The 13,589-nt window shown below is 30.9% G+C and overlaps 1 protein-coding gene across 1 annotated transcript in view; it reads left to right on the top strand.

The window, feature by feature from the left end:
- Positions 1–12,227, top strand: part of LOC140434574 (TLC domain-containing protein 3A) — a 56,137-nt gene extending 43,910 nt beyond the window's left edge. The window contains exon 5 of the mRNA XM_072522933.1: positions 716–12,227. Coding sequence (XP_072379034.1) covers positions 716–871 — 156 coding nt within the window. The 3' untranslated portion in view covers positions 872–12,227. The remainder of the gene's footprint in view (positions 1–715) is intronic.
- The last annotated feature ends 1,362 nt before the right edge of the window (positions 12,228–13,589 follow it).

Below are 13,589 nucleotides of genomic sequence, written 5' to 3'. Positions count from 1 at the left end.
CAAAGTCTTTTACAAAGAATATCAAAATTGTTCGTAATTTGTAATCCTCAAGATCTACAAATGATGCAAAAGATCGATGACGAATGGAGGAAACTTCAACAATACCAGGATATTCCAATATAATTCGAAAATCTGGATGAATTCTATTTTAAATTAGGCCCAAAAAACATATTGACGGTAATCCTCTGTTTGTTAATTTGAGTGACTTTGTATTGTCTGCGTTAGCTTTACCTCATTCCAATGCAAGTTGTCAAAGACAATTTTCAATAGTAAGTTTAATAAAAAAGTTTAATAAACTGCAAGAAGTTGAGTTCAGATTAACTGAATATTTTTTTAGTTTGAGTTTTTTACTTTTAACTAATTTGTTTCTTATATTCGTTTGTTTATTTGTCTTTGTTTGTTTCTGTTGCAAAAATTTGTTTCTACTTTGTTAATTTCTTGTTTAATAGAATATAAGTAAGTCTAGTAACGCTGGTCTTACAGAAACATACCTAATATGTAAACGAATTTTTTGGTGGCTCAGTCTACTAATATAGCTATATCGTTTTAAATATGTTTCTCTCAGTTGGAAACGCATACCTACCTTAAATTATTTACGATACCGTACATATACTTGATTGTTTGATTTTTACAAATAACTAAAGATTATTAAACAACTCTGTTTATTTAAATGGTATATTCACAATAACCAATAATATTTTCGTATATTTTGCAGGCGGTCTATACATTACCGAGAGGATGTATAATAAGCATATTGGTGTTATTACTGCCCCAATTATACTGGTTTTACTTGATGGTAACTGGAGCCACCAAAGTTCTGAGACGCCCAGTTGTCAACAATAATAACACGAAAAATTTGAAGAGTAAATAGATATTTTCGGTAACATTTGTGTTTTGAGGTTGATGTTAGGAAAGAAGATGGTTGTGAAATAATGTAGAGCTTAAGAAAAATCAGTCCTGAGCAACTATTTATTTTTATAGGTATAATTATTGTATAAGATTTATTTGCGCATTTACTGTAGATTAATCGAAATATTCTTTTGCATCTCCACACAATTTTATTAGACATACTTGGAAAAAGTATATTGTGTAGCCAACACGAAATTATACTTGTTTTCACGGGAAGTCGTACCGTTCCACCAAAATTTTTATATATTCTTTGTGGTTATATTTTTGTTACTAGCGAAGGGATGGTTCGAAGATGTTGCTTTGTTTTTGGACAACTTGAACTGTCTTTTTTTATTATCCGACCTTAATAGTTCTGATCAACATTAGAACATTTTTTGTATTTTTTTTTGCATTAGTGTAGGTTAATAAATTAAAATATCTTGGTTTTGAAGTGCGTGCCTTAACCATCCAAATTTCTGCATTTTTTATTGACATGTTCTTGAAAAATATTAGAGTTCTTGATGCGATAAAATTTCTGTGTTTTCAAAATGCTGTCCTTCACTCTTCTTTATGTTTTTGTCTTGGCCTGTTCTTTACTAATATTCATTATTTTATATTCTCTTTGGCTACCTCATGGCTAATATATAATAATTTTCAGTAGTCAATTTATAAACGTTTTAGATTTTTTTAATCACAAAACAAATTGATAAATTTTTGATGACATGACTACATGAGGTACCTACTCGTAGTTTTTATGAAATGTTCGAGAAGTAATCATTAAAAATGATCGGACGTCATTTTGTAAGATTATTTTGAAGTGATCATATGGCAAGTACTAGAATATTTGAAAGGTTTTGTGTCACTCAGTATGTTCTTAAATTTTGGCGTGATTCTGTCGCACTTTTTAAAATGGCGACGGCACACTTTTAAATGACGAAAATTGAAAAAGATAATGGACTACAACGAATAATTTGGTAGTAGTCAACTTTTATGGGAAACCCTCGAACAGTTGAATTTGTTTTTCCAATTTCCCACAATCTGATAGAATTCATTGAGTTATTATTTGACATGTGAAAAATATGACGTCATCATATTTCTTAAGTATTCTACCAATATATGACCTGTGATAAGTCATTTGAAAGCTCTTGCGCCGGTTTGTATATTCCTAAATTTTTGTGCGATTCTGTCGTGTCCTTTTAAAATGGCGGCCGTTGAATTATGAAAATGATCTTGAATTTATTTTCAGCGAAGGAATACCTGTTTCTTGTTTCTAGAAACAAACTGAATCAAATTTCTTATCAGATCCCTTCTTGTATTATAGTGCTTTTTTTGACTACATATAATGCACATGATTACCGTAACGTACATAATTAATGGTACTTCCAAGGATGTATAGAAACTAAACATTGTGTGTTTTCTAGTTTAATATGTAAAGTTCTATTTATTGCATCCCATATTGCTTGGAGTTTAGGTATTTTATCGTCTGTGTTATTTATTGGTTTATTCTCGATGACAATTTTTGACTGTACGAGATATTCGCCTGATGCCGAATATTATGTCCAGGAATGCCATCACTTTGGCCATTTTAAGAAGAGTTTGAGATTATATTACATACACATTCTATTTCAATGCTGTATAGCTAGGTGAAATGTATCTTCTGTGTGCCGTACTAATATTGTATCGTCTCCAAATACTAGAGCATTTATGAGTATATCAATCGAGTTATATGCCGTAGTATTCTACTGATTAGCAATTTTTGACAACGATATCAATGTATATGTTCAAGCGGACCGGAAAAATGCTGCAGCCTTGTCTCTTTACTATATTTTGTAATCCCCTTCATATTCGTTGTTGCTTCTAATCATAGCCATGGGTATTCTAATCACTGCGAATACAGTTTGGCGGATTGTAACAATATTTTTGAATTTTTTATACCAATAAAATAATTTGTTGCTCTCAAACGTTACGAAACGGGTGTAGCACATTTATATCTTTACTTGTATTTGTATGATATATTTTTAAATCTGCTCCGCTCTTTTCCACTCATGTATCTTCAAATCTCCCTGTACACTATTTTTAAAAATGTACTCAATATTTCTAAATATATAAAACCCATTACTATTTTTTACCTATGTACATGTTTCAAAAATGTTAGGTAAAATGTAATATACTTGTGTTAGAAAAGTTCTAGGAAAGATTGATTACCAAAGAGTAAATTATAAGGTTTAAAGATACATGTATATATGTTTAATACACCATATTAATGTTTTGTCACGTCATAATTTGTTGAGATTAAGTTCAGGTCTTGATTCTATCAACAATCCGAATTTACTCTGCCATTCACACAGCAGTTCAATTTAAACTGTAAAAAAATTCACAGTGCTTTTTAACAAAAAAGTAGATATAGATCGTAATAAAAAAAACCCCTCTTATCTTAATGCAAACTTACAGTGAGAAATTTGCGAGGGAAAAAAGATTATACTAAATAGTCGTATTAAATATTTATTAAATATAAAAAAAAACTAAGATTTAGTGAGCAAATCTTGCCTAACCTTTACAATAAAGTAAATGTAAAAATATACTGCTCTAGCTAAAACAAAGATACTATCACATCTGGAGGAGAGCTGGTTGTAGCTTCAAATGGAGATAAATTTAGGCTGCAGTAACAACAGCATTGGTATCGGCTGTAGTGGCTTGTAGCTTGCTACATTCCTTCCATCAGCAGTTTTTGTGGTGAACACCACGTCTTATTAATTGGGGAGCCCCACCAAAAAGGGGACAACAAGAAAAATCCCAAGTAGGAGATGAACAAATAAAATGGGTTTATGAATTAAAATTCAGAACTAACTAGAAAGTTTGAAGTGATATTTGACATAGACTATCGGAAATGCCAACACACAAATAAATTTTATAGTTAGTTGGAACTAGGTTAAAGTTAGTATACAGGGGTATACAAATAGTAATTGAGAATAGAACTGAAATAATTGAAAATTTATATTGAAAAATAATAACTAAACAGAGTAAAGAAAGAAAAGTTGAGCGACAACTATTTTAGAAGAAAAAATAGTAAAACAAATTTAATGTTACAAAGTTAATGGATAATATCAAAAGAGATTGGAATAATTATTTGAAGAAAATAAGAAACATGTGACGTTTGTAACTTTACAACTTATTAGTCAACTAAGTTACTTTCACTGTTTATGAGATCTTGTAAAAGCTGATGCATATGGCAAACGTCATTTATAGTGAGGTGCACGAAATGATGTATTTTTGCCTTTTTCTCCTCTACCTAGAATGATCTCATTGAAAATGAGATCATGTAAGTATTATAATTATTTCTAAATAAATTCAAAGAGTTTTAAATGAACTGCTATCGGAATAGCACAGATAATTTAAGTTAACTACAATTAGGACCTCAACACGACTTGGCAGCGTGACCTCAATAATTGTGTGGTATAAATACCAGATAGCAACTTATGCAACACACGTCTTATTAAAAATGTACACAAGAATTGAAAAAATAGACTGATGTAAACTTTTTGCCAATATTTTTGGAATCTTAATAGGTTGTGTTGCTGTCTGGAATACCGGCACTAAATGGAAGATATGATCTAAATGTCCAAAAAAAAACTATAAAATGCAAAACGAATATGCTTTGCTGTGAGTGTATTTTTGAAATCTATGTATTTCCTTTTTTATGAAGTACCAATTCCTGATCATGACTGACCTGTCATTGTTTAAATAATTTCTAGATATATCGTTTACTGTTGTGGGATTCTAAAATATTTTTATATAATACCTGAAAACCTCTTTGTAGTACGACAAAAATCTATATTTTTACCGTTTACTAAATATAAAAAAGTGTAAAACAAACAATCGTAGTTGCCCGTAGAAACCAATATACTTTTTATTTTTATAAATTTTTACAGAAAATATTTTTGTGTATAAAATTTTTGTATTGCGTTTTGTGTCCTCTTTTGTTCTCCACATTTGGCTTACAGATTTTGTCCCAAGAAGGTTTTTGTGAATGAAATATGTATTTCTAAATGTTATTAATTTAATTTTTATTATTCATTTTTCTAACTACTTGGACAAACTCGTCCAACTTTTAAACATTTTTCAAGAAATCCAATGTAGTTTTAAGTCTGTTTTAAGATTTAAAATTTAAATACTTCGGTGTTCAGATCATTATGTAAAGCTATTGAGAAAACTTCGAGTAATTTGTATATATTTTTTTTTTAGAAATGAATAATTTTATTTCCTTAAACTAGTTTAGACTTTTGACTTTCAACCAATAATATCATCTGATAAATGAAGTCTGACCACTGTGGAGAAAATATAGAGGAACCTGTGATATATAATCAGCAGCTCCTTTAAAAAAACATTTACTTGATCATGAATTGGGTGTTGCTTTTGTAAGCAAAAAACAAGTGTGGCTTATCACATCAGACTATTTTTGTAGGTTGTATGTAATTTATTAGGCCAAAAGGCACATTTTGTTCGTTGGACACTAATATTTTTTAAATAAATATTGTCAAATCAAACTGAACTTTAGATTTAAATGTCGATGTAAGGAATTGTAATTTACATGACTTAGTTGAGATAAAATTTATATACTTTGCCTCAACCATAGTCCCAAACCAAACACCTAAAATAACTTAATATAGATGGTAGTTGGCAGAGACAGATAGGAAAATCTCACAACGGGTCGGAGAAATCAGCTGCCTATTTTAATCGCACAAGGTTTTTATACTACGAACAAAAAGGCTTCCTCCGTGCTACATAATGTAATTTCATTTGCCCAATGAATGAAATCATACTCGAAGCACATGTAGAGTTAGATCTCTGTCAGATACGGGCAAGTTAGAATTTTAAAAAAACATGGACGTATTTTTTTTAGTTTAGCATTAGGTTCACCAGTAATTAGAAAAAATTTAATATGAAAGTATTTACTTAATTCACATTCCTAGTAGCCTTCATGTATCTAAGTATTTCAGTTTAAATTAAATAGCAGTATTGTATGTTGTCTAATATTGTCGTTCGATCTGTCTATCATAAAAACTATTTATGTTGGATTATAATAATGATTTAGTCTAGGGCTATTTTTCCCTGCCTTGCATTTTTGGCATATAAATATATATTATTTATACTTATTGAAGCGAAACTTCCATACTGGCGTTGTATTACTTTTTCTCTACAGTAAAATGCTGAGGCGAACGTCACGGAAATATCGCGGCGACACGGCGTCGTGGAAGTAGCGCCACGAAAGAATGTTTCGTCGTTTGCAGTCACAGTAAACAGTTGGAAAAGTCCATTTACGCGACGAGGAGAGTCCGTTTTACAACGTGTAAACTTTTTCAACTTTCCATTCTTTGATTTTTTAATTTTATTAAAATTATAAAAATTCTATAAAAAAATATATAAATAGATAATAAAATTACTTCAATTTCTTCAATTGCTTTAACTAAAATACTAAAATTATTTCAATTTTAAAAATATTTAAGTTTTAACAATACAGAAAACATAGTATGAAGCTTTGCGCTAGTCTACTGTACCACTTTTTTTTATTCAATTAATTTTAATTTAAAAATGTATTTCGCTTCACCATTGGTAATTTGATAGTTTCATCTTACTTCAACCGTTGATTGAATAACCCAAATAGATCAGCAACGCATATGGAGAGAAACGTGCAACCCAAAAAATTAAAATTTCATCAAGAATCAGCGACTCTAGTGGATATTTCGGGAAACAACTAGTTACGAATTTGCGCTCATACGAGAATGATCGTAGAAAGAGGTGACGTTACCTCCCCTATCGTTCCCTACCACAACCAATTTACGGCAGTACTTACGAAGTGTAATGAGTCAGAGAACTAAACACCATACCAGCGTTATCTGAATTATGATTTCTAAGAAATATGTCTGTGAAGCATTTAGCAATTCGCGAACAGTTTGAATTTATTTTGTCAATATTATATTTTGTATACAGATACGATAAAGATCGAACTGCAATGAAAATTATTTGATATGTAATTTAGAATGTTAACAATTATAAAAACAAGGGGTGCCCGATCTAATTTTGTTGTGACTATAATTAATTAATAATTAAATAATAACTTTTTTTATAAAGAAAATTTTGCGGACACATAATATTTTAGATTCATTCAAAACAAAAAAAGGCTTTTTTAATTTTTCTCTTAAGCTGATCGTTTTTAAGTTATAAACAATTTAAAACTGAAAAAATAATGAGGGATGATGATCTTCAAGGCTTAGAATCATAAGTTTCACTTCATTTTTGAAATTTTAAAGTACCTAAATTCAAGCTCAACATTATTTTATCAGGTCTTGATAAGTATTTTGGACTTTCATTTGAAAGCATTGTTTTTTACTTGTTAATGTAGCCCAGCCCGATCGCCTGTCTTTCCAGAAGGAACCTTCCTCATTACCAATTAAAAAATATTTGCAAAAATGCAAAACATGGCAAACATTCTTATCTTGACTTAATAGAAAAAATTTCGAAAGTTTGATGATTACAAAATTAATATTTTTGCTTGTGTTTTTGAGCCTTGAAAATCGAAATCTTTCGTTTTTTTCTTTTTAGTTTTAAATTATTTAAAACTCGAAAACAATCAACTTCAGAGAACAATTACAAAAGACCTTTTTTGTTTCGAATGATAAAAAACCTAACATAATACCTGCCCAAGCCTGATTTTTATTATACTTATAAAAAAAAGTTATTTTTAATAATTTTTAATTAATTATATTCAAAACAAAATTATCTCAGGCACAGCTCGTTTCTCATAATTTTGTTAACATACTGAATTACATATCAAATAATTTTTAGTCATTAAAAATAACGGTGCAGTTCTATATTATATCGGATCCTATACTAATCCAGTAAAATAAGGCATAAAAGGGGGCAAACCTCGGAATGAAAGATAATAAGCTGAAAATTTGCATACGTCTTTATTTTGATGGTATAAAACTTACCTCAAAAGTCTCATATAATCACGTGTCCGCGACTTAAGATATTAAAGGTCAAAGGTCACGAAAATGAGTTTTCTGCAAATATCTCGTTTCCCTTACACTTTATGACATTTAAGGTAGTAAGAAAAATTGTAGAATGGAAAATTCTCTTCAATTTTTATCTCAAATACTTTTATGTACCTTCAACCCTTCTTAAGATAAAACGAAAAGAGTGGGGGACCGCTTACCTGTTTATACGGTAACGGTATAGACATGCTTATCGACAAATTAAAAGCTGTTAATATCACTACAAAACAAGCCAGAGATGATGCTGATATTCTCATTGTAGAAACAGCTGTTGCAGAGTCTGAACATGTAGGAAAAACTTTCGTCATTGTAGGAGAAGATATTGATTTGCTAGTTATCTTGATAGGACGAGCTCAATCACATCAACAAGAAATTTTTTTTAAAAAAATTGGTAAGGGTAATGCGGAGACAAAATTATATTCATCGAAAAGTTTTGATAAATACCCTCATTCTAAGAAACACATCTTATTTTTACACGCGTTTAGTGGATGTGATACGACTTCTGAGATTTATAGGAAAGGTAAAATATCGATAAAAAATGTTCGAAAAAAATCACCATTTACATCAGTCACCTCAACTATTTCAACAAAAAAACTGCTCTGTACAAGAATTATTTTAAAATGGAGTACGTATTTTCTTAGCAGCGTATAAGGCTCCAACATCAGAAGACGATATAGACTCTTTTCGATACACCCAGTTCATCAAATCAACAAGACTCAACAAACCAGTGCAGTTATCAAGTCTTCCACCTTCAAGTGCAGCAGCTGGTCAGCATATCATTCGTGTCTATTATCAGACCCAAATTTGGTTGGGAAATGATTTAGAACCCCAAGAATTCGGCTGGGTAATGCAAAATGAATTTCTGGAACCAATAACAACATTATTACCGCCAGCACCAGAAGAACTGCTGAATACAATATTTTGCAATTGCAAGAAAAGTTCTAATTGCGGATGCAGGAAATCAGGATTGCAATGTACTTTAATTTGTGGGCAGGGTAATGGACAATCATGTCTAAACGCTTCATCAACTTCAGATGATTTCAATGAAGAAAGTGAATATGCACCTGATATTCTTGAATATTTTTATTCTGATACTTTAATAAACGAGAATGATGATGATGAATCCGATATTGAGCAGTCAGAGGAAGAAGAAGAAGACTATGAAGAAGAAAATTAATACAAAAATATTAACCATAGATAATAAAAGAATATATATTATATTTGTAACTTTAATAAATCGATTATTGGATTAATAAATAAATATATAATTTAAAAAAATAATAAATATGATTTTTTCAGTATTTAATTAAATATAAAAATGATTATTGTTGAATTCTGCACTTGATGATGATGATGATGAATCCGATATTGAGCAGTCAAAGGAAGAAGAAGAAGAAGAAGACGATGAAGAAGAAAATTAATACAAAAATATTAACCATACATAATAAATCTTGATTTTTAACGGGAAATTTAAATAACACTACACCGTCTTTTCTCGATAGATTACAATTTTTATACACACAACGTGTCGTAATTTTAGAGGAATTCATTTTTCACCAAACAAATAAATCGACTAGAACACAAACAAATTACGAAACAAATTCAAAATGCACAGTTTGCAAGTATGATTATGTTAAGGAATTAAAGTGGGAGACCAATATTTACGTTGAGCATTAAGGGGAAATATTATGAAGAGAAGAAATCTTTTATGTTTAACCGTAGTGTAATTTTCTCTCCCGAAAATAGATGGCGAAAGTGTTTTTGAGAACAGAAAAGTTGCTACGTTTAATGTGTGTACGGCTGCGGATCTATTTGGATTATTCAATCAACGCTTCAACGGTTTTCCATATCAAATCGACCATAAAGTGTGAAACGGACAATACCACATATTACAGAATAGATGAACGAATATTTAAAAACAATTTTGTGTACGTGCTGCCAAGTCATAGTATCTAGAAAATTAAGTAATACAATGAACGCAATAGTTATACTAGAAGATGGTTGAGATACAACAGAAAATAAAGTAACGCGAAGATATGCGAACATAAATCATTTCGAGATCAGCATGTCAAAATACAAATTTTATAACAATTTATTGTTACATTATTGTAACTACCTGTCGCGAAAGCGTCGAGGACAAAAGAAGACAAAAATACAGCTTGGTGAATGCGCCAGATAATATAAAAATTTTGACAGATTGACTCCCAATATGACATAGACGAAAGATATTAACGTTAAATTTTATAAATGACAGGGAAAAAAGTTGCCATGTTATAAAAAAAATAAAGGAAATAGTCATTAAAAAGCCAAAATAATTTCTTTCATCTCTCTCTCCAACGGTTACAAACTAAGTCGGGTCCTTGCCTTCTCCAGCATCCGCCTCCAAGCATCCCTTTCCTGGTCTGCTCTCCTTCAGTTATCCACCCTCAATATCTCTGTAGCATTGGTTCTCACTTCGTCTATCCACCTGGTCCTTAGTAATATTGAAATAACTCGTGGTTGTACCTTATTCTCCACTGTCGCAAATGGTCCCAATATCCTTCTTAATATCTTTTTTTTCAAAGTACTAATAAGTTTTATTGTTTTTTCTGTCATGATTCATGTTTCTACGCTATATGTGGCTATTGATCTTATGACGGTTTTATATATTTTGAACTTTACTTTCCCTATGGATGTCTTTGGATTCAAACACCTGCAACAAGGTGAAGTATGCTCTGTTAGCAAACATTATCCTTCCTCGCTGCCTCAAGCTTAGTTATCTGTACGTATGTAAGTTATAATGTATATGAGCTGTTTTACAACTTCAATATTTGCGTCGTCTACTGTCAAATTTTGCAAGGTTCGTTGTTTCCTTGTTTGTATTAGGGCTTTAGTTTTATCTGCGTTAATGGCTAGACATATTTCTTCTGCATTTTCTTCAGGTTACACAAAAAGTTGTGTAATGTGTCTTACGGAGAAGTGCATCAAGTGTACATATTTGCGTACGTCACAATCTGTTTAGATTTATTAAACAATTTATTTTTTGGGCTTACAGACATTTTATTTGGAACATATACCATACATATATTAAATAGAGTTGGAGCCTGTTTTAGCCCTTTCTTTTCAGTGTCATAAAATTAGATTTGGTATGAATTAGCGACAATCAACTTCGTTTTCAGATGTTGAGATTTTTAAATAATCTAAATTAGTACAAAATATCTCCCACTTGTCATCACTACAAAGGTCAACTTCAAACAGGATATTACAAACTATACATAAATAGTACACGAACAAGATCGGCAAACACAGAAATCGACGAATATTTGAACAGATATATATTTCAGAAAGAATCTAAACTAAAAATGAATTAAATTAACCAACGTATAAAAGGGTTATTTTAAATATATTCAATAATGTTCTAAACGATTTGATGTACTTATTAATATTAGATATACCGCCATATTCGCGGATAATACCTTCAAAATTATCTTAAACTTGCAAACTAAGCTCTAAGTTTAAAAATAAACATTACGATAGCAAAAAATCACGATTATTATCAAAATGGTAACTCAAATATAAAGAACTCTCTCATCATCACCATTGGTGCTATGGTCCGTGTTGAACCTTGACATTCTTAATCTGATTCCCATGCTATGCAACTTTATGCCAGTTGACACCGATCTTTCTGGTATCCTTAGTTCCCTCGAGCTTCGCCAATATAATATGTCTTGTAGTCTTTTATTTTAAGAAATTTCTATGTAGAGAAAAAAATTAAAAGAATCAAGAATTTTAAATATGTAAGCTGTGTCCTAATTAAGTGGATTCCAAAGCGTGATATTTCAATACTGAATTTTAATTTGAGATACAATATGCTACTATAGTGATATGTTTGACCTATAAAAAAGTAGGTCATAGTCGTAGCCTATTGCATTTAATTAATACAATATAAAATAAACGGTGGACATCAATGCAAAAATTGACAGTACTAGATAAAAATAAAAATGAAATAGGAAAAATAATAATTGATATACGAAGATTAAGTGAAATTAATAAAAAAAAATAACAGAAGGCAATCTGCTTTGTTATAAAACCAAAAATGTATTTTTCAGGGTACTGTTGTGGCTTTTATTAATCAACCTAAAGTCTCATGTAAATTACAATTTTAATATTTCTTGGGTGTTACTTGTGTAAAGTTTGAAATTCATTGTGATTATATGTATGCACTAAATGGTACTATGTGTGTCAATATTGTTTTCTTTTTTATTTATTGTTTTATTTGACTGGAATAAATATGTGGAGAAAATAAAATGTTTTTATCTTACGCAGAAATCAAAATACTGATTTACAAACCTACTACAAAGAGATACCTACTAAATGTATATCAGACTTTTACCAGATATTGAGACAATTGAATTGTAGAGTTCATCGGGCGGATTGAAACTTTGTTGAAGTTGCTGACTCCCTGTTGCCATAACATCTTAGTGTGCAGTACCTGCACTACAATAGTATATGTTAGTTTCTCAAGTATAACAAAAAGTCTGACAAGCTCCATTTGTAAAAGCCTCTCTTAAACGCAGTAGATAACAGTGACTAACAGTTCCTGCTACGAAAAGCTATTGAAAATAAATATCTAAAAAACTTTCAAAAAGGTCAGACAAGAGGTCCTTGCTGAAACAACTGGTTTAAGTTTAAGAAGTATGCAGAGAAGTTAAAAGCAAATAAAATCTATTCAAGGAGAACTTTTCGACACTGAATAAAAAAGACGAAAAAAGACGTATCTAAAACGAACTTATAGGATATTTGTAAAAATTTCTTAGCCGATTCATAATTATTATAATGTTTGAATATGCTGGACGTAACTTCAAGCCCTTTGGTATTAGGTTGTTGTCTCTACATCTTCGTAAAAATTTGATTGAATTTTGACAATGTGCCAGTTTCTTGTATAGAATTTCCAATCTCCGAAAATTTTGAATAACGCTGGGCCCATAACGGTTTCTTAATATTGTTCTGAAGCTATTTTCTTATGGCATTTTAAATTAATTTATATTTAAATAATTTAAACTCAATGTTAATGTTAATATTATAATGTTGCTAAATAAATTCCATCAATCTGGCACAAAAAAGGGGACTAAAGAATTACATACCTATATCGTTTCTCAGTAAAGTGCCTATACAAGCTGTTTATGAGAGTTATTAACAATCGGCTGACTTACAAAATGGATAATTATCAACCGGTTCAACAGGCTGGCTTCCGCCAGCCTGTATCATCATCATCATCAGTGGTGCTACAGCTCTAGTTGAGCCTTGACCTTCCCCAGTCTATTTCGCCAGTCGTTTCTGTTCATTGCCAACCGTTGCCAATTTGCCGCGCCGATTTTCCTTGCGTCCTCGTCCACACCGTCCCTCCATCTCAGTCGTGGTCTGCCTCTACTCCTATTTCCCACTGGGACCGATAATAGAGTTCGTCTGGGTGGGTAATTTTCATTTGCTCTTGACACATGTCCAGCCCATCTAAGCCTACCTATTTTTATGAAGGATATTACATCTCTACCATTTACTATTTTTTTATACTTCTCGTACAATTCGAAATTACATCGCCTTCTCCAAATACCATTCTCACAGAATGCGCCCATTATTCTTCTTAGTATCTTCCTTTCGGAGACGAGCAGA

This window comes from Diabrotica undecimpunctata, chromosome 2 (genome assembly GCF_040954645.1).
Source record: "Diabrotica undecimpunctata isolate CICGRU chromosome 2, icDiaUnde3, whole genome shotgun sequence".
In the NCBI taxonomy this organism is placed as follows: domain Eukaryota; kingdom Metazoa; phylum Arthropoda; class Insecta; order Coleoptera; family Chrysomelidae; genus Diabrotica; species Diabrotica undecimpunctata.
This window is presented reverse-complemented; position numbering and strand designations above follow the sequence as displayed.